This window comes from Protopterus annectens, chromosome 4.part0, assembly GCF_019279795.1.
Source record: "Protopterus annectens isolate FY-2018-M chromosome 4.part0, PAN1.0, whole genome shotgun sequence".
In the NCBI taxonomy this organism is placed as follows: Eukaryota; Metazoa; Chordata; order Ceratodontiformes; family Protopteridae; genus Protopterus; species Protopterus annectens.
Window position 1 is genome coordinate 1,822,799,123 of NC_056733.1, and position 21,380 is coordinate 1,822,820,502.

Here is a 21,380-nt window from a genome sequence, read left to right on the forward strand (position 1 = left end):
TGCAGCAATGTGGATCCTCGAACATCTACATTTATGGTAGGTACAAAACTGTACTATGTTCTTCATTCCACATTGCTGCAGTCCTAACTATTGGGTAGAATCCCAAAGCAGAGGTAAGGGAGGCTGGCAAATCATAAAGAAGCAGGAGCTGACAACATGCCTTGCAAAATAGCTGTGGCAAAACCAGCCCTAGACTTAGAGTAGAGAGGAAGGTGATAATGCTTAGAGAATGTATGCACTGAACTCCAAGTAGCTGCCTCCAAAATATCCTTAGTTGCCACCCCCCTTAGAAATGCTGTTGAAGTGGCAGTAGCCCTAGTGGAATGAGGCCTAATCCCAGCTGGAATCTCCTTGCCATGATGGGAATAACAAAATGCAATACAAAACCCAATCCACCTAGAAATAGTTTGTCTTGACACAGGCTTGCCCTGCGAACTCAAAGCAAAAGAAACAAACAACTGCTGAGACTGCCTAAAATCCTTAGTCCTGCTCAAATAATAACGCAATTGCCTGTGTACATCTAAAGTGTGCAAAATCTTTTCCCCTTTATTTTGGGGGTCTGCATAAAAAGTAGGCAAATGAATAGTTTGGTTTAAAGCCACACTAGAAACCACCTTAGGCATAAAGGAAGGATTAGTACGTAATGATACCCTATCCTTATGGAAAATCAAAAAGGGCTCTACTGCCATAAGGGCCTGCAACTCAGACACCCTTCTTGCAGAAGTAATAGCCAACAGAAAAGCAGTCTTCCATGACAAGTATTTCAATTCAGCAGTAGCCGCAGGCTCAAAAGGTTGTAGAGTAAGTTTTTCCAACACAAAATTGAGATCCCAAGCAGGAGTAGGAGCTCTACGTGGGGTCTTATATTCTTTGCCCCTCTAAGAAACTGCTTGAACAAAGGATGCGAAAACAATGGTGGGTCACAATCATAGTGAGCTGAAATTGCTGCAGCATGAATCTTAATGGAAGAGAAGGACAAACCTTTGTCCAATAACTCAGTAAGATATTGAAGAGCCACACTCAAATTAGGCTCAGAAATCTCCAAATTCTTTGCAGTACTCCAAAATAAAAACCTCTTCCATTTTTCTGCGTACACTTTCCTTGTACTAGGTCTTCTAGCTTCCATAATCACATTTAAAACTTGTTGAGGAAGTTGAGACCTGCCGTGTTTCAACACAGAATATGCCAGGCTGTTAGATGAAGAGAGTGAAGCTTGACATTGAGCAGATGACCGTCCTGCTGAGATAACAGATGTGGAATCAAAGGTAAAGGCCATGGAGGCTTCCTTACCAGACTCCTTAGTAGTGGGTACCAGTGTTGCCGAGGCCAATCTGGAGCTATTAAAATCATCCTTGGCTTGTCTTGTTTGACCTTTAAGAGCACCTTTGGAAGAAGAGGCAGAGGTGGAAAGGCATACACATGAAGATTTTTCCAACTGAAAGAAAGAGCATCCACTTTCCAAGCTGTGTGATGAAACCCCTTTGTGCAAAACTTTGGCAGCTGGTGGTTTAGTGGAGAAGCGAACAGATCTATGTCTGGAGTTCCCCATGACACTGTCAATTTCTGAAATACATGAAGATCCAGTTTCCACTCGTGGGGATCCATGATTTGTCTGCTTAACACATCTGCTAAGGAGTTCTGTGCTCCGGCAGAAACCTTGCCTGAAGAGTTAGTTGCAAGCTGAGCGCAGTCTCCCATAAAATCATTGCTTGCCTGCATAGAGGATAAGAATGTGTTCCCCTTGTTTGTTGATGTACCACATGACAGTTGTGTTGTCTGTTAGAATCAACACCTGCCCTGGAAGAAGTAACTCCTTGAAAGCCATTAATGCAAACTGGACTGCCAACATCTCCTTCATGTTGATATGTAGATGCTGTAGTCTGGCAGGCCACTTGTCTTGTATCCACTTTCCATTTAGATGAGCTCCCAAGCAATGTCCGAGGCATCTGTCGTTAAAATCTGACTCGCCTCTGGCCGGGTCACAGAGAGTCCCTTGTTTAGGTGACATTCCTGAGCCCACCACAAAAATTCTTTTTGAAGGCAAGGTATTATTTGAATGACAGTGTCCAAATCCTGGCAGTGCTGTGTCCATACATTTTGAGATACCATTGCAGCTTCCTCATATGCAGTTTGGCATTGGGAAGCACCAGAATACAAGATGCCATGAACCCTAATGCTTGAAGGACTGTCCTTGCAGTCAGCACGGACTGATGAGATAGTTGATGGAAGTAAAGGGATAGACTCTTTTGTTTGTCCGGGGTTAAAAAGGCCATCTGGGCTGCTGTATTCAGTCTCACACCCAGAAAGCACATGTCTTGAGAGGGTACTAGACTGGACTTTATTTCGTTCACAGAATACCCTAGGCATCTTAGCACTGCTATAACATATTCCAGATGCTGTAGAAGGTCTTCCTTTTTTTGAGCCAGAATCAGGCAGTCGTCCAAGGATAGATTTGAATTCCTTGTAGCCTGAAGTAAGCTATCACTGGAGCCAGAACCTTTGTGAATACTCTGGGCGCAGTAGATAAGCCAAAGGGCAATGCAGAGAACTGATAATGAGAATTTCCAGCTCGAAAATGCAGATACTTCCTGCAACTTAGTCTTATAGGCACATGAAGGTAAGCTTCCTTGAGATCTAAAGTTACCATCCAGTGATCTTTGCCCAGCAGAGGTAAAAGCTGTTGTAACGTCAACATCTTGAACTTGGGAATGTCCAGATAAGTGTTGAGGATAGATAAATCCAAAATTGGTCTCCACGTGTTCCCCTTCTTTGGTAACAGGAACAGGCGAGAATAAAATCCTAGGCCCCTTTCTGATACAGGGACTGGCTGAATGGCCCCTATTTGGAGTAACAGAGAAATTTGCTTGTGAGCCTCTTTCCTTTGTGGAGGAGGAACGTCTGGCATGCCTTTGAAAGGGGGCAATGTATGGAAATAAAACCTGTAACCGTGGTGAATGATATCCAACACCCATCTGTCTTGAGTAATTAAATCCCAATTTTCTTTGAAAAGAGACAGTCTTCCTCCCAAAGGAGCTGCCAGGCGAGAATCTACTGGCAGCTGAAAAGGCAGGTCATTGGGTCTGTTTACGAAAGGACTGACCCCTGCCCTCACCAGAAGTCTGAGCAGGTGAACTCCCTGTTCTAGGTCTAAAAGAACCTTGAGCTCTGCCCCTACCACGTCTAGACCTACCCCTAGACTGGGAATCATAAGCAGGAAATGTCCATCCCTTAGTAGGCCAATTTCTACTAAACTTCGGTGGCTGCACCTGCAAAAAATCTTTAACAGTTTGCATAGACTTAGCTTTGTCCTCCATTTTCTTTAAAACTGCTTCCACAGGCGAACCAAACAACACATCAGACTGTAAAGGAGCATCCAAAATCCTTGTCTTAACATGCTCAGCTAAATTCTGATCCCTCAACCAGGCATGCCTGCGAAGAACAGAACTAGTGGCAGCCACCCTCGAGGAGGCCTGTACAGCATCAAAACCACATTGCAAAGAATGCTTACCCACTTGTTCAGACACATGAACTAAATCCAGCAACTCTTTACACTCAATACCTTCCGCCAAAGCATCCACCTTAGATTTCAGTTGTGAAAGGAGATAATTTTGATATTTTAGCATGTGAAACTGACAATTCAACGCCCTCATGGCTAAAGTGGAAGAAGTATACACTTTCTTTCCCCATCTATCCAAAGCCCTTGCCTCTTTATCAGTGGGAACAGGGTTTTTAACCACAGAGGCCTTAACACCTTTAGGCCCCTGAGAAACAGTTTGCGCGTCTGCCCTAGGACTCTTAAAAGATACTTATGAGCTTCAGGCACCCTATAGTACCTATCAGGTTTAACAGGAGCAGGAGGCAAAGAATCAGGGTTCAGGGAAGCCTCTGCAAAAACATCTTCCACCACATTCAACACAGGAGGTATAGCTAAGGGCCTATGCTGGGGTAAAAACAAGAATTCCCTAAGCCTTTTCCTGGAATCAGAGTAATCCTGGCCTTCCCATTTAAAGTGCTCCCTCATGGAATGCAGAGTCTCTGAAAATGAGAAATCCTCAGAAGGAGAAGCTGTAGGAGTGGAATCATCCACATCAGAATCAGAATAAGGAGGATACTCCTGCAAATCTTCCGCAGAAGACTCAGAAGCTTCTGAACACTGTTCAAAACTATCAAACTCAGGTTCCACCCTAGGCCTCTTATCAGGAGGGGGCATAGAACCTCTAATCATAGTAATCAAATCTTCTGCCATTTTAAGCATATGTTTCTTAGGCACAGAACCTGAAGTGCTAGGAGAAGCCCCCACTGAAGCTAAACTTGGCCTACCTCTCAAAGAAGTTTTGGAAACAGAAGGAGAGGCTCTAACTACCTTGGGAAGAGAGGGAAGAACAGTTACCTGAGAAGCCCCTCAGCCTGGCCTACCTCCTGAGAAGGCACATCCTGTAACAGTAAAGTCTCTGCCTGAGACTCCAAAGAAACTCCTGGCAAAACCTCTGGCTCCACTGAGCCTTCTAAAGAACCGACGTCCGGGACTGCCGGTTCATCAACCCTAGGCTTCGCTGTTTTGTCCTTGCGCTTTTTGATCTAAGCGGCGTCGGAGCATCCAACGGCATTTTATAATTGCAACGCTTCCCAAACACTAACCTGGCACAGTCTAACCTTCTCTTAATAGTGCGTTTGTTAAACCTAGCACAAGAGCGGCATCCAACAACGTCGTGCTCAGGCCCTAAACAAGGTATACACAAGGTATGGTAATCCCTATGAGGTATCTGTTTCCCACAAGAAATACAGTTATTCACTTTTTCTGACATCCGGTTAAATACTGAGGCAAGAAAAAAAACCAAAATGTTCCCCAATGGGGTACTTAGCCAACTCTGATTCGGTCTGAAACTCCGAGTTCAGAAAATTTCAGAACGCCAACCTGCACTCGCAAAACTGCTTCTGCATCGGACCATGCGTCAAAAAAGACTGAGGATATGACGTCGGTCATGCGCATTAGTACCCTGACGTACTGACGTCAGTCTAATGCGCCCTGACCGACGTCAGCCATATACTCTGGTATTCGGGCCGACTGGACAGCGGACTACCCAATAGTTAGGACTGCAGCAATGTGGAATGAGGAACATCTGTACTATGTCCTTCAAGGATGCATCTGCAGTCCTTACAAATGGGTAGAATACCATAGCTAAACTAGGGGAGGAGGAAATGAGAATAGATTATGGTGTAGTCAGGATCCCTTGCAAAACAGCAGTGGCAAAGCCAGCACGGGATCTAGAGTATAGAGGTAAGTTATAATGTTTGGCAAATGTATGCACGGAGGTCCAAGTAGCAGCCTCTATAATGCCCTTGGTAGCCACTCCTCGTAAGAAAGCTGTGGTAGTGGCTGTGGCCCTTGTGGAGTGAGGCCTGATGTTCTCTGGAGTTTTCTTTCCATGGTAGGAGTAACAAAGTCTAATGCAATTTCCTATCCATTTGGAGATTGTCTGTTTAGAAATTGGTTTTCCTTCTTTTCCTGTTGCATAAGCTACCAGAAGCTGGTCAGTTTTTCTATTGTTTTTTGTCCTGTCCAGGTAGTAGCGTAATTGCCTGTGTACATCCAAGGTATGCAAGAGCTTTTCCCCCCTGTTCTGTGGATTGGGGAAGAATGTACTAAGGTGGATAGCCTGATTTAAAGAGACTCTGGATACCACCTTAGGCATAAATGTAGGATTTGTTCTCATGGACACTATCTTGATGGAAGATCAGGAAGGGTTGTACTGCCATTAATGCTTGTAGTTCAGAAACCCTTCTTGCTGAAGTTATTGCCAGCAGGAAGGCAGTCTTCCAGGATAAGTATTGCAAATCTGCTGTAGCTGCTGGCTCGAAAGGAGGTAGAGTCAGTTTTTCTAGCACAAAGTTCAAGTCCCATGCTGGCAATGGAGGTTTCCTGGGAGGTTTTACATTTTTAATTCCCTCAGAAACTGTCTGAGCAGAGGATGCGAGAAGACAGGAGGATCCAAGCTGTATTGTGCTGAAATAGCTGATGCATGTATCTTGATGGAGGAATAGGACAGGCCTGTGTGGTAGAGCTCAGCCAAGTACTCCAGGATGTTGGCTATGTTCACCAGTGTCACATCTTGCCCTTTTGCAGCACTCCAGATGAGATATCTTTTCCATTTTGCTGCATAATTCTTTCTTGTTGAAGGTCTACGAGCCTCCAGGATTATGTCCTTAACCCTTTGGGATAAATTTGGGTTAATTTCTGTCATGTAATGTTCCAGGCAGTTAGCTGCAGAGTTTTTAGGCTTGGATGCAGAATGTTGTAGTTGTTCTGTGTCAGCAGTAATGGGATCAGGGGTAGTTTCCATATTTGTTCCTGGGACATGCTCCTCAGCAGTGGGTACCAATGTTGTCTTGGCCAGTCTGGGGCTATCAGAATGATCCTCGGACGTTCCTCTTTGATCTTGAGAAGCACCTTGTGCATCAAAGGAAGTGGTGGGAATGCGTATGCTGTCAGGCTTTTCCAACTGAAGGATAGGGAGTCCACCTTCCAAGCAAGTGGGTGGTAAGTCCTTGTGCAGAATTTCTTCAACTGGTGATTGTATGGGGATGCAAACAAGTCTATTTGTGGTAATCCCCATTTTCTTGTGATGGCTTTGAAGATGTCCGGATGCAGCATCCATTCGTGGGCATCTGTTGTAGTTCTGCTTAATATGTCTGCTAGAATGTTTTCCTTCCCTGGTACATAAATTGCCTGTAACTGAAGGTTGTAACTCAGAGCCACATCCCATAGGTCTAGTGCCAGCCGGCATAGGGGGTATGAGTGTGTGCCTCCCTGTTTGTTGATGTACCACATAACTGTGGTGTTGTCTGTCCTTATCAACAGCTGGCCTTCGTGGAGAAGAGGTCTGAATGCCTGGATTGCCAATTTTACTGCCATCATTTCTTTTAGATTTATGTGCAGATGGTTGGCCTTGAGTCCATAGGCCTTGAATGCACTTGTCCATCATGTGTGCCCCCCAACCGAGGTCTGAGGCATCTGTCGTGATAGTTTGTCTTGGATGACTTTTGCTGAAGGGCAGTCCTGTGTTTGATTGACAGGCCTGAGCCCACCATAAGAACTCTTGCTTCAGGCATTGGATCATTGGAATTTTGGTTTCCAGGCTGTGCTTGTGCTGAGACCACAAATTCTTTAGGTACCACTGTAGCTTTCTCATATGAAGCCTGGCATGAGGGACCAGAATTATGCAGGATGCCATGAAGCCTAGAGCTTGTAGCACTTTTCTTGCAGTTAGATGGCTTTGCTTTGTTAATGCCAAGAAATAGAGAGGAAGTTGTTCTTTCTTTTCTGCAGTTAGAAATGCCATTTGTTTTGATGTGTCCAGTTCTGCACCCAGAAAGGTTATTATTTGGGATGGAATCAGCCTTGACTTTTTTGTATTGACTGTGTATCCCAGGACTTGTAGCAGGTAGATGACTCTTTGTAAGTCTTCTGTTAATTTGTTTTTGTTGTCCGCTTGTATCAGGCAGTCGTCCAGGTAGGGATAGATTTGAATTCCCTGAAGTCTGCAATGAGCGATTACTGATGCCAGGCATTTCGTGAACACTCTGGGCGCAGTAGATAAGCCAAAGGGCAATGCTGAGAATTGATAATGCTCTGATCCTGCAAGAAATCTGAGGTATCTTCTGCAAATTGGTCTTTTGGGGACGTGCAGGTATGCCTCCTTGAGATCTAGAGTTACCAGCCAAGACTCCTTGCCCAGCATGGGAAGAAGCTGCTGTAGAGTCAGCATTTTGAATTTTGGAACAATGAGGAATGTGTTTAGAGCAGACAGATCTAGAATAGGCCTCCATTTGTTTTCTTTTCTTGGTACCAGGAAGAGTCTGGAGTAAAATCCCTTCCCTTGCTCCATAGATGGTACCTTTTCCACAGCTCTCATTCTTAATTGTGATATTTGTTTTAGAGCTTCTGCCCTTTGAGTAGGTGGTAGGTTTGGCATTCCTCTCTTTCCTGGTAGAGTATGGAAATGGAACCTGCAACCTTGGTCTATAGTTAGCAAAATCCATTTTTCTCTTGTAATGCAGTGCCAGTTTCTTGAAAATAAGGTTAGCTTTCCGCCTAAGGGTGCTTCTAGTTGTTCCCTGGTAGGCGGTGCCACCACCAAGTCACTGTGATTGAGTTGTTGTAGTGGTGGTGGCTGTATCCGTGCCTCATTGGTTGTTACCCTGCCACTGGCGACCCCTGTAGGCACCTCTGGATTGGTTTCTGCCTCTAGAGCGCCTATTCCTGCCTCTTTGTGCCTTAGAGGACTCCGGAAAGGACCAATTCTTGGAGGGCCAATTCCTGCTAAACCTTGGAGGTTGAACTTGTAAGAAATCTTTTACTGTTTGCACAGATTTTGCTTTCTCTTCCATCTTTTCAGAACCTGCTGTCAGGGGCACCAAATAAATTGACCTTGTCCATAGGTGCATCCAAAAGCTTAGATTTGACATGGTCTGGTAATGCCTGTTCTTTCAACCATGCATGCCTCCTGATAACTGTGCCAGTCATGGCTGATCTAAAGGAAGCCTCCAGTGCATCATAGCCACATTTTAAAGAATGGTTACTGACCTGCTGTATGTTATGTAACATTTCTTGAACATACTTTTTATCTAAAGATTCTTCAGAGGACAGCTTTTTAGTCAACTGGTCAAGCATAAACTCTTGATATTTAATCATATGAAATTGGCAGTTCAAAGCTCTAGCTGACAAAGTAGCAGAGGTGTAAACTTTTTTACCCCATCTCTCTAAGGACCTGGATTCCCTTTCAGAGGGGAGGGGGTTTTTAGAAGAAGTAGCTGCTACAGCTTTAGGGCCCTGGGAGATGGTCTCTGGATCTGCAAAAGGGGCCTTATATAAATGGTGATGAGTGTCCGGGACCCTGTAGTACCTATCTGGTTTAGCAGGAGCCGGAGGTAAAGTATCAGGAGAAGTGCAAGCATCATTAAATGCATCATCAACAACAGAGAGAACTGGAGGAATAGCTAAAGGCCTATGCTGTGGTAAGTGTAGAAAGGTCCTAAGCCTTTTTCTTGAGTCTGAGAAATCTTGGCCCTGCCACTGAAATTGTTCCCTCATAGCATGCAATGTTTCCCCAAAGGAAAATTCCTCAGGAATAGAGGCTGAAGGGATGGACTCCTCAGCATCGGAGTCTTCGTAAGGAGAATAAGAAGCCTCAGGAGGATCTGAATGTTCTGAATCATCAGAAGAATCATCTGTGGCTACTGGCTCAGGGGGCTCTGCTCTAGGCCTCTTTTCTGGAGGAGGGAGAGAGGCCCTGTCTGGATGAGGCTGGGATCCACGGATTAAAGTGATGAGATCCTGTGCCAAAGAAAGCATATGGGAGCTGGTGCTGGGCCTGTGAGAGGGGGGCTTGGCAGGCACAGGTTTGGAAGTTTTGGCTGCTTTAGCCCTGGCAAAGGCCTTAATAGACATAGCTGGAGGAGGCCTAGCAGCTCCACGTGCAGGAGTAGAAATATCTAGTGGAATGGTGTCATAAATCCTGTGAAATCGCAACAGAAGGCTGGATTTCAGAAGCCGTTTCTACCAGAATAGAAGAGGCCTCGGTAGAAGGCAAGTTATCGGCTGAAAAAAGAACCGTTTGCTCGGTTTCGGCCGAAACCGAGACACTCGTGGATTGCTTAACCGCGGTTTCAGCCGAAACCGCGGACCGCGAGTGTCGGTCCTTTTCTTTGCGTTTTTTAGTTATTTGCGTAGCCGGAGGATCCGACGGCATAATGTAGGCAAAATCAGAGCCGAAAATCTGTTCAGCAAAGTCCGAGCGATGTCTAAGCGTCCGCCGGTTAAAAGAAGCACAGGCTAGACAAGCTGCTACGTCGTGGTCTGGGCCTAAACAATGTATGCAATAGGAGTGGAAATCTTTATGAGGTATTTGTTTCCCACAAGATAAACAGTTATTAACTTTCTCTGACATCGGCTGAGGCAAGAAAGAGTTTCCAATGGGGTACTTAGCTTTATAAAAGTCTTCGAAGTAGTATTCGGTAGTAGTAATCTCTGGATCTGACCGACCAGCACTTGCGAACAGCTTCTGCTTTGGGCGCCACGCGGCAAGAAAGACTGGGGAAAATATCGTCGGCTGATGCCTTTATACCCGAATAACTGCCGCAATGACGTCGGGTGAAGTGCGACACCAGCCGAAGCCAGACCCAGACTTTGGAATCCGGCCGACCGAAGGGCTGCCTGACGACAGGACAACCCATTTGTAAGGACTGCAGATGCATCCTTGAAGGACATCAGCACAACATCAAGCAACACTGTGTGTGTGTGTGTGTGTGTGTGTATTTTTATATATATTTATATATATATATTATATATTTATATATATATATATTTATATATTATACATATATATATATATATATTTATATTTATATATATATATTTATATATTTATATATATATATATTTATTACACACACACACACACAGTAAAGCCTCTAAATACAAATAAATAGGCCCTCAGGATTAACAAAAATACTTGCACAAAAAAATTGCACTGCTTGTATGAACTGGTGTGAATCAGTGCACCAGCACTCCTATGCATTTCTGGCATCATGTCTAAGCTGACGGAACTCATTCTGACTTGCACAATAAAACAAATGATTGCACCACAATCAGACATTGAGAATACAGAATTATCTCCAGTTTTAAACATCACAATTTGTTGCCATTTATTCAGTTCAACAATATATAAAACATATCAACACGTTTCAAGAATTTAAAATTTAAATCCCCTACTTCCACAGGGTAGAGTATTGAATTAAACAACTGAAAGTGATCTTTTAAGTGTTTCAGTTTATAAATTACCAACATTTACTCTGATAGATGTTTAGTGGTAGATCTATTTGTTAGTCATTTTTTTTAGTGAGTTGCTTTCTTACTTAAGTTTGGATTAGTAGGTTAGCCTTAAAAAGCTGTTCTTATATATTTTAAGTTGTCTCTAGCTTTTAAGTTTCAGTTATAAGGTAGCACAGTCTCAGTTTACACTAAGGTGTTAAGGGGGGCTTGGTTAAAGGAAGAGTTTAATGTTTTTATTGCTCTTAACAGAAGCACCCCTCTGTAATCACTCCCTTGCTCCAAATTACCTGATTACATATAAATTAATAAATGTCCAATTGCTTTTCATTATATTCAGCTAGGATCACTTGTTTGTTTCAATAAAGGGCATTCCATTTTTAACTCAACTGTGGACTACCTACTCATTATTTTGTAGTACATATTTTAAAGTTAGATTTTTATTAATTAGTGAACTAGGTGCATAACATATTTCAAGGTGTGAACTTCACACCCTCTACACTGCAAAGTTTCTGCAAACTTACCAACAAAGGTCCTGATGATGGGTTCTGCACAAGAAGGCCTTCCTTCTGAATAGGCTTGGTTGCAACTGCCGCTGGCACTCTATACCACTGATTATCCTTTAACATGAGAAAGGAAGAAAAGTCAACTAATTCTAAAGTCCCACAGGGTAACAGCTACAAAGTAAAGCAGATATGACTGAAGCGCACCATATCTCAAGTGTGCCTCCAAAATCCTTTATTAGTCCAAAACACAATGATGGCTGTGTCAGCTTACCACAAGACACTAGCACAGAAAATCAATTAGTGTCAGACCATCCCATTAGGTAAAGCAATACCTCCATGTAATACTTCTTGCAAGCAGCAAATCCCCCTCTAGACTCAATCTAATCCATTACATGTATTTATACTTATTGGAAACATGCACCATTCAACCCAATACCATATTTACGGGAAACTTTACTTCACTATTAACTAGGAATTGTATATACACACCAAACATACAGGCACAGAGATTTCTGGATTTTGTTAACACAAACTCCATGGAACAAACTGTCAATACACCAACAAGGGGTTCAACTACTGGATCTGGTCCTCACTAATATGGGAGTGTTGCACACCCCCCTAGCATAATGCCTTCTCTGGTAAGGTCAGACCACAAAATGACCTTCTTTAAAGTACAGATAAAACCCAGAACCCTAGCTAACCCTGAAATACTCAGGAACTACTCCAAGGCTAACTTCCCACTATTAAGGGATAACCCGGCAACATTTCAAGCCCCTGTAAACCCTGATAACCCAGCTGCCTATTCACAGAAACCCTACACAAGCATGTTAATAGCTACATAGAAGCAGCTGTACCCACCCAAGGAGTACAGAACTAAAAAAAAAAAAAAAACAAGCCACCCTGGTGGAAATCACAATCAATAAGCTGTATAATGGAAGGAAAAAAATCATGCAATATTTAGGAGGTACAGCACCCAGCAGGATAAAAGCACTCTCAAAGTAAACAACTCAGAGCACAAATAGACTTCTAAAGCCAAATTTGAAGTTAGTTTGGCCTCCCAGGCAAAGTACAACCACAAGGAATTCTTTAGCTATGCCTGCGATCTCAAAGGTAATATACAAGTGTGTGCAGAGCTCACTGTAAATGGAGCCACCTATACTGAGCCAAAAAATGCAGCAAACTTACTGATCGACAAATTCAGCTACAACTTTACTCCTTTCTCTCCCCATCAACCTTCCCTCAGTAAATAGCATCAAATTTAACTCCCTCCTGCTATCACTAGGGAAAAGATCCTTAATGCCCAAAGACACTGCTTCAATGAGCCCAGACAATATCGAAGGGTACCTTCTAAATTGCTTGAAACATCGTCTATCATGCCCCAGGGAATTGCTATCAAACTGTTGCCTCCGAACAGGTTCCATGCCTCATGAATGGGGAACAGCAACAGTTTTCTCTCTACACAAAGGTGGGCCATCTACATACCATGGAAACTACAGACCCACAAGACTGTCTCATATGCAAAGCCACGGAAAGAATTATCATGGAAATGATCAGTAACGACCTAAGAAACTTCCAGACACGGGACCCAACCCAATTTGGTTTCATAAAGGGCAGGTCATGCCTACTCAACCTGGTGGACTTCGAGAAGGTCACTAAAGCAATGGATGAGGGCAAAATGGTTCACACTGCTTTCCTTGACTTGATCAAGACATTTGACACACACCCTCATGCAGGCATTGACAAACTTGGTTAGGTACAAACCCTTAGGGCCAGTGTTAGCATTTTAGGGGCCCCCAGCAAATCTCAAGTTGGGGGCCCCCTGGGCACTTCCAATCTAAGTATCACCCTATCACTATCACCCCTTCTATCCATCCTTTTAGTTCATGGTGCAGGGTTTTAGGAATAGTACACACACTGACCTGTAGCTACAATGATTTTACATTACAACAGGCTACATACCACACTTTGTTGGCCCATCTCACAAAGGGACAGTTACTGGCATTTAGGTGCAACAATGATCCATTACAACAACTCTATGTACAGGGCTGGACTAAAATGAAATGAAGCCCCAGGCACTGTTTACTATTCCAACACCCTCAACCAAAAAAAAAAACTCACACATCCTCCAGAGGTCCTCTCGGTTTCTTCCCATGTTGGGGCTTCCCACACCATGCACATTACTTTTTTTCTTTTCATTTCTCACATTTTACTATTTTTCTTCACCTTCTTCAAGAAGCTATAACGTATATGCTCTAAAGTGCTTTTAAATTTTTTTTTTTTTTTACATAGATGGCTTGAACAGAAATTATGATTAAGAAAAGAAATGCAGTGCTGCTGTTCACCTTTAGTTTTCCTTGCATCTTTTCAATATACTTTTCTTGACCAAGACAGCACAGTAATAACCATTTACGAAATAACTCAATTAAGCCTGTGTCACCATAAGCCATACGGGTTGTAGATGCTCTGGGATGCATTTTACAGTATTTCCCAAACTTTTAATCCAAAAGTGGCCTAAACAAACATCGCAATTAACAAAAATATATATTTTTTTCTTTCAGTGTAGACATAAGTTGTACCCAAGGCTTAAGTTTTAAAGCTGACAAAATAGTAGCTCAAAATAAATTAACAAGCCAATTATTGTGAAGATACACATCCTGTCTGGGAATACTGCCTACCTCCCTAATCGCCACAAAAAGAAAGTCACTGCATGTGTATCCCTCCGGTTAGATTGGAATGAAATAGCATGCCTACTCACGGCTCAATCCCAATCCCCAATGGCAATCAGCTGTATACATGCCAGGTGTTTGATTGTGAGGAAAGTGAACAAAAAATGACTGCAATAATGTATTCTACTTTGCTGCTCCCAGGCAGTACACTACCCCTACAGGAGCTAAAGTAACTTATTTGTACACCGCTGAGGTCTGTTAAAAAAGTAAAGGAAGCAATGACTACACAATCCCCAGCCCCCCCCCCACACACACACACATAATCTATGATAAATTTCTATAAACAAACATCTGAGCAGGGATGGTTTAGAGCGTGTGTGGTTGAGGGCAGAGGCCATTATCAGTTTTATCCCAACAGTCATATCACAGCCCCATGCAAGTTAAAGAGTACAATCAGAAACTGAAAGCATTTTTTTCTCCTCATTTTTTCTCAGCCAAAAACAGCTTTTTTGGGACCCCCACACAGTCAAGGATGATGAAGGCCTCTCCTCTGTATCCATTTATACAGTCTGGGGAGTGGGGGCCATCAGATTCCTAGAAAATCTAAGTGTCCGAATGTTCTGTGACATATTTTATGCCTTACTTTTGACATATAATCACCTGTTAGCTACATTTTTTAACACCCAGAAGAATAATGTCTGAGTCGTGGCATTACTGGATGTGTGCACCGATAAAAATTAGCAATATTTTTTACTTAGACACACACACACACACACCAATGCTAGTTTTGTACTTACATCAGCAAATAGCAATACATTGTACATTAGTACTTCTACACAAGATCAGTGACTGCTGTTTAGCAGTCATCAAACAGCAGCAGGGATAAATCATTTTGATTTACCTAACTAAGGAGTAAATTAATACCCATCACTATCCCTGATTTTGCCTCATAATTTTGCTCTGTCCCAATAATTACAGTCATCAGAGTTTTATACTTCTTATTGCCTAAAAAATGCATGCTGATGCAAAATGTGTTATTCTAGTAACTTTTTAAGTAAATTAGAGCAATATTTAAAATATGTGCTCCTCATTTTGAAACTTTGTTATGCTATTATTTTTGGCACACAGCAGAATTCTTCAGTAAAAACATTGAGAGTTACAGTCTGTTGTTCTGCCATTATGTATAAAACTCCATGAAAGAGAAGACATCCCTGGAGATTAGAAACATCAGCTCTTCTTAAACTCCAAGGTGTGCACTGAGATCCATCACCCTGGGCTGCTGATCTCTAGTGCTTACTTTGCTTATGTTCATTAACAACTTTGTCCTAACAGGTTCATATCACAGTCCTTTTCAGGTTAAAGTAGTTTTTTCTCCTCATTTTTCCCTAACCAACAGCAGCTTTTGTACCGCCCCCCCCCCACACACACACACACACAGTCAAGGACGATTAAGGGCCCCCTGCAGGCATTAATACTGCAGGTACCTCTAAAGCTGGCAATGTTGTTAGTTTTAGTGAAGAGGATGTCCACCAACAGAGTTTAACTAAGCCAGGGGCATTATGTCAGTGGTAAAATATTTACTGGAATTGTAAAGTCTGCTACTTGACAAAATACTGGTACTATAACTAAATATCTTTGAATTTTGAAAGAGATAATAAAAGTCATTGTTACTCACCTTGTTTAAAGTATACAAGCTTGCTGTACTAGCTTTTGTTGGTTTGACAGACATGTTACAAAATATCAAGATAAGATAATCTGCAGTGGTTGGGGGGGCCCCCAGCGACCACAAGGTTCGCTGGTGCCTAAAGCCGGCTATGCAAACCCCTGTTACCTTGTGGATAGCCAGCTGGCTAAAAGAGGAGACCCAGGAAGTTAGAATTAGGGATCCCGTCTATACAAAGACACCAGTCACAAGCTGGGTCCCCTCAGGGATCAGTCCTGGGACTGCTCCTTTTCAGCGTTTACTTCTCTGAAGCCAAAACCAACATCAATGATCTCTGGCTAAGTTTGTAGATGACTGCAAATTAGGAGCAGTCAATGAATTGCCCACGGACTCAAATGTTTTTCAGGAAGGGCTGACACAAACAACTGCTGCCAGAGCCATGGATTAAAACTAAATGCCAAGAAATGCAGAAAAGGATCCTTTGGGAAATTATCCTCTCCCAGAAACTATCATATTGACAACAGACCCCCAAGAGTTGACTCAGTAGTCAGGGACCTGGGAACACAGACTGTAATCTAATCTTTGACCATCACGTATCTACAGTAGTGACAAAATCATTCTATGTTGTGCAGCTTAAACATAGGTATAGCATCTAGATCCAAGAAGTCATTGTTCCACTTCACTCAGCACTCAGACCTATCATTGAGTACAATGCCCCATTTGGTATGTACCTAAGCAGGCATATACAGAGGTTCCTCACTAAAAGAATCGGGGCATAAGTAACATGTCCTATGCTGACCGCCTCAAAGCCCTATCCCTATTTTGTCTCCTACAGACTGTTGATGGGAAATCTATGCCTGGCATACAAGGCACTGTCGGACCGCATTCTGCTGAACCTCCTGCATATTTGCAGAACAGTGCTAGAAATACCCATTCTAAAAACTTAAACCTTGCCTGTGATATAAACCTGGTGAAAAAATAGGTATGTTTCCCTGAGACTACCCCTTCTCTGAACAGGCTCCCCATCCATGTGAAGCAGAGTTCCTCCCTAACCCAATTTTAGTGCAACTTAGACATTCGGATGACTGACAGGAAATTCATGCCTGGTTTGGCACCTATGTCTCTACTGGACACAGGCAGCCTGTAAATGGTTCATCTCAAGGCCCCTGCTTACACTCATCAAGGTTACCAGAACTTGTCAGAGATTTGGGATGCATGGCTAGGCTAAAAAGGCCCTTGTGGTCATTAACTTAGTACACACCTATGAACCAAGAGGCAACAAACCTGGGATCAACAGAAGGGCAGGTCATACATCCAAATGAAAGAACTGTTTATGTAATATACCCAACTGAGGGGGAACTGTTTTTATGCAACTGCTGCTTGTTCTCTCACCAAGACTATCCTTTCCAGTGCCATGCTCATAATACCATTACCACTAAAAATCGGGTCTGCAAAGTAAGCCACTACACTGAATGCATACCTTAAATAGAAATATTTTACATAAAGAGTAAGAATCGGGAAAATCTACAGCACTAGCTCAACAGCTTCGAACAAGTCCATTTCAGGAGTGTAATGGCAGGCATGCCCTCAGCCTCTAATATTTAAAATATGTCTGTTACACCTTAAAAAAGCTCGGCAGCTAAAAACTGTACTATAAAATTAATCTAATTATGCTGTTTATACAGAGTTACAAAAGAATAAATAGTATCAGTGAGCATTACGCAAAACCAAATACAGAGTCACTGCCAAAGTTTAAGACACAAGGGTTTCCTTAGTGTAAACATGTACACTGAGGCAACAATGAAGTATAAAATTAGCTTTTAACATAGCATGGCCATTATCTACTTCATACCTTGCTCTAACTCAGAAAGTACAGTTTTGTACCTACCATAAATGTAGATGTTCGAGGATCCACATTGCTGCAGTCCTAACTATTGGGTAGTCCGCTGTCCAGTCGGCCCGAATACCAAAGTATATGGCTGACGTCGGTCAGGGCGCATTAGACTGACGTCAGTACGTCAGGGTACTAATGCGCATGACCGACGCCATATCTTCAGTCTTTTCTTGCCCCAGATGTCAGAAGACCCTGAAAAGATAAGGCCAAAACCAAAAACTCCAAACATACCTGCACCAAAAATATGTACAATATATACAAAATTACCAGAATATAACCTCACCTACACAACCACCCCTAAACACAGAGGGGAAGGAGGGTAAATTGGACTGCAGCAATGTGGATCCTCGAACATCTACATTTATGGTAGGTACAAAACTGTACTATGTTCTTCATTCCACATTGCTGCAGTCCTAACTATTGGGTAGAATCCCAAAGCAGAGGTAAGGGAGGCTGGCAAATCATAAGAAAGCAGGAACTGACAACATGCCTTGCAAAATAGCTGTGGCAAAACCAGCCCTAGACTTAGAGTAGAGAGGAAGGTGATAATGCTTAGAGAAAGTATGCACTGAACTCCAAGTAGCTGCCTCCAAAATATCCTTAGTTGCCACCCCCCTTAGAAATGCTGTTGAAGTGGCAGTAGCCCTAGTGGAATGAGGCCTAATCCCAGCTGGAATCTCCTTGCCATGATGGAAATAACAAAATGCAATGCAAGACCCAATCCACCTAGAAATAGTTTGTTTTGACACAGGCTTGCCCTGCGAACTCAAAGCAAAAGAAACAAACAACTGCTGAGACTGCCTAAAATCCTTAGTCCTGCTCAAATAATAACGCAATTGCCTGTGTACATCTAAAGTGTGCAAAATCTTTTCCCCTTTATTTTGGGGATCTGCATAAAAAGTAGGCAAATGAATAGTTTGGTTTAAAGCCACACTAGAAACCACCTTAGGCATAAAGGAAGGATTAGTACGTAAAGATACCCTATCCTTATGAAAAATCAAAAAAGGCTCTGCCGCCATAAGGGCCTGCAACTCAGAAACCCTTCTTGCAGAAGTAATGGCCAACAAAAAAGCAGTCTTCCATGACAAGTATTTCAATTCAGCAGTAGCCGCAGGCTCAAAAGGTTGTAGAGTAAGTTTCTCCAACACAAAATTGAGATCCCAAGCAGGAGTAGGAGCTCTAAGGGGGGTCTTATATTCTTTGCCCCTCTAAGAAATTGCTTGAACAAAGGATGCGAAAACAATGGTGGGTCACAATCATAGTGAGCTGAAATTGCTGCAGCATGAATCTTAATGGAAGAGAAAGACAAACCTTTGTCCAATAACTCAGTAAGATATTGAAGAGCCACACTCAAATTAGGCTCGAAATCTCCAAATTGTTTGCTGCACTCCAAAATAAAAATCTCTTCCATTTTTCTGTACACTTTCCTTGTACTAGGTCTTCTGGCTTCCATAATCACATTTAAAACTTGTTGAGGAAGTTGAGACCTGCTGTCTTTCAAAACAGAATATGCCAGGCTGTTAGATGAAGAGAGTGAAGCTTGACATTGAGCAGGTGACCGTCCCTCTGAGACAACAGGTGTGGAATCAAGGGTAAAGGCCATGGAGGCTTCCTTACCAGACTCCTCAGTAATAGGTACCAGTGCTGCCGAGGCCAATCTGGAGCTATTAAAATCATCCTTGGCTTGTCTTGTCTGACCTTTAGAAGCACCTTTGGGAGAAGAGGCAGAGGTGGAAAAGCATACACATGAAGATTTTTCCAACTGAAAGCAAGAGCATCCACTTTCCAAGCTGTGTGATGAAACCTCTTTGTGCAAAACTTTGGCAGCTGGTGGTTTAGTGGAGAAGCGAACAGATCTATGTCTGGAGTTCCCCATGACACTGTCAATTTTTGAAATACATGAAGATCCAGTTTCCACTCGTGGGGATCCATGATTTGTCTGCTTAACACATCTGCTAAGGAGTTCTGTGCTCCGGCAGAAACCTTGCCTGAAGAGTTAGTTGCAAGCTGAGAGCAGTCTCCCATAAAATCATTGCTTGCCTGCACAATGGGTAAGAATGTGTTCCCCTTGTTTGTTGATGTACCACATGACAGTTGTGTTGTCTGTTAGAATCAACACCTGCCCTGGAAGAAGTAATTCCTTGAAAGCCATTAATGCAAACTGGACTGCTAACATCTCTTTCATGTTGATATGTAGATGCTGTAGTCTGGCAGGCCACTTGTCTTGTATCCACTTTCCATTTAGATGAGCTCCCCAAGCAATGTTTGAGGCATCTGTCGTTAGAATCTGACTCGCCTCTGGCCGGGTCACAGAGAGTCCCTTGTTTAGGTGACATTCCTGAGCCCACCACAAAAATCCCTTTTGAATGCAAGGTATTATTTGAATGACAGTGTCCAAATCCTGGCAGTGCTGTGTCCATACATTTTTGAGATACCATTGCAGCTTCCTCATATGCAGTTTGGCATTGGGAAGCACCAGAATACAAGATGCCATGAACCCTAAGGCTTGAAGGACTGTCCTTGCAGTCAGCCCGGACTGAAGAGATAGTTGATGGAAAGATTCTTTTGTTTGTCCGGGGTTAAAAAGGCCATCTGGGCTGCTGTATTCAGTCTCACACCCAGAAAGCACATGTCTTGAGAGGGTACTAGACTGGACTTTATTTCGTTCACAGAATACCCTAGGCATCTTAGCACTGCTATGACATATTCCAAATGCTGTAGAAGGTCTTCCTTTTCTTGAGCCAGAATCAGGCAGTCGTCCAAGTAAGGATAGATTTGAATTCCTTTTAGCCTGAAGTAAGCTATCACTGGAGCCAGAACCTTTGTGAATACTCTGGGCGCAGTAGATAAGCCAAAGGGCAATGCAGAGAACTGATAATGAGAATTTCCAGCTCGAAACGCAGATACTTCCTGCAACTTAGTCTTATAGGCACATGAAGGTAAGCTTCCTTGAGATCTAAAGTTACCATCCAGTGATCTTTGCCCAGCAGAGGTAAAAGCTGTTGTAACGTCAACATCTTGAACTTGGGAATGTCCAGATAAGTGTTGAGGATAGATAAATCCAAAATTGGTCTCCACGTGTTCCCCTTCTTCGGTACTAGGAACAGGCGAGAATAAAATCCTAGGCCCCTTTCTGGCACAGGAACTGGCTGAATGGCCCCTATTTGGAGCAACAGAGAAATTTGCTTGTGAGCCTCTGTTCTTTGTAGAGGAGGAATGTCTAGCATGCCTTTGAAAGGAGGCAAGGTATGGAAATAAAACCTGTAACCGTGGTGAATGATATCCAGAACCCATCTGTCTTGGGTAATTAAATCCCAATTTTCTTTGAAAAGAGACAGCCTTCCTCCCAAAGGTGCTGCCAGGCGAGAATGAACTGGCAGCTGAAAAGGCAGGTCATTGGGTCTGCTTATGAAAGGACTGACCCCTGCCCTCACCAGAAGTCTGAGCAGGGGAACTCCCTGTCCTAGGCCTAAAAGAACCTTGAGCTCTGCCCCTACCACGTCTAGACCTACCCCTAGACTGGGAATCATAAGCAGGATAAGTCCATCCCTTAGTAGGCCAATTTCTACTAAACTTCGGAGGCTGCACCTGCAAAAAATCCTTAACAGTTTGCATAGACTTAGCCTTGTCCTCCATTTTCTTTAAAACTGCTTCCACAGGCGAACCAAACAACACATCAGACTGTAAAGGAGCATCCAAAATCCTTGTTTTAACATGCTCAGCTAAATTCTGATCTCTCAACCAGGCGTGCCTCGAAGAACAGAACCAGTGGCAGCCACCCTCGAGGAGGCCTGCACAGCATCAAAACCACACTGCAAGGAAT

The 21,380-nt window shown here is 43.1% G+C and overlaps 1 protein-coding gene across 1 annotated transcript in view; it reads right to left on the minus strand.

The window, feature by feature from the left end:
- The window catches only part of CDC25C (cell division cycle 25C), a 1,649,736-nt gene that overhangs the window by 1,225,763 nt on the left and 402,593 nt on the right, over positions 1 to 21,380 (minus strand). Inside the window, exon 8 of the mRNA XM_044069511.1 lies at positions 11,353 to 11,448. Coding sequence (XP_043925446.1) covers positions 11,353 to 11,448 — 96 coding nt within the window. The remainder of the gene's footprint in view (positions 1 to 11,352; positions 11,449 to 21,380) is intronic.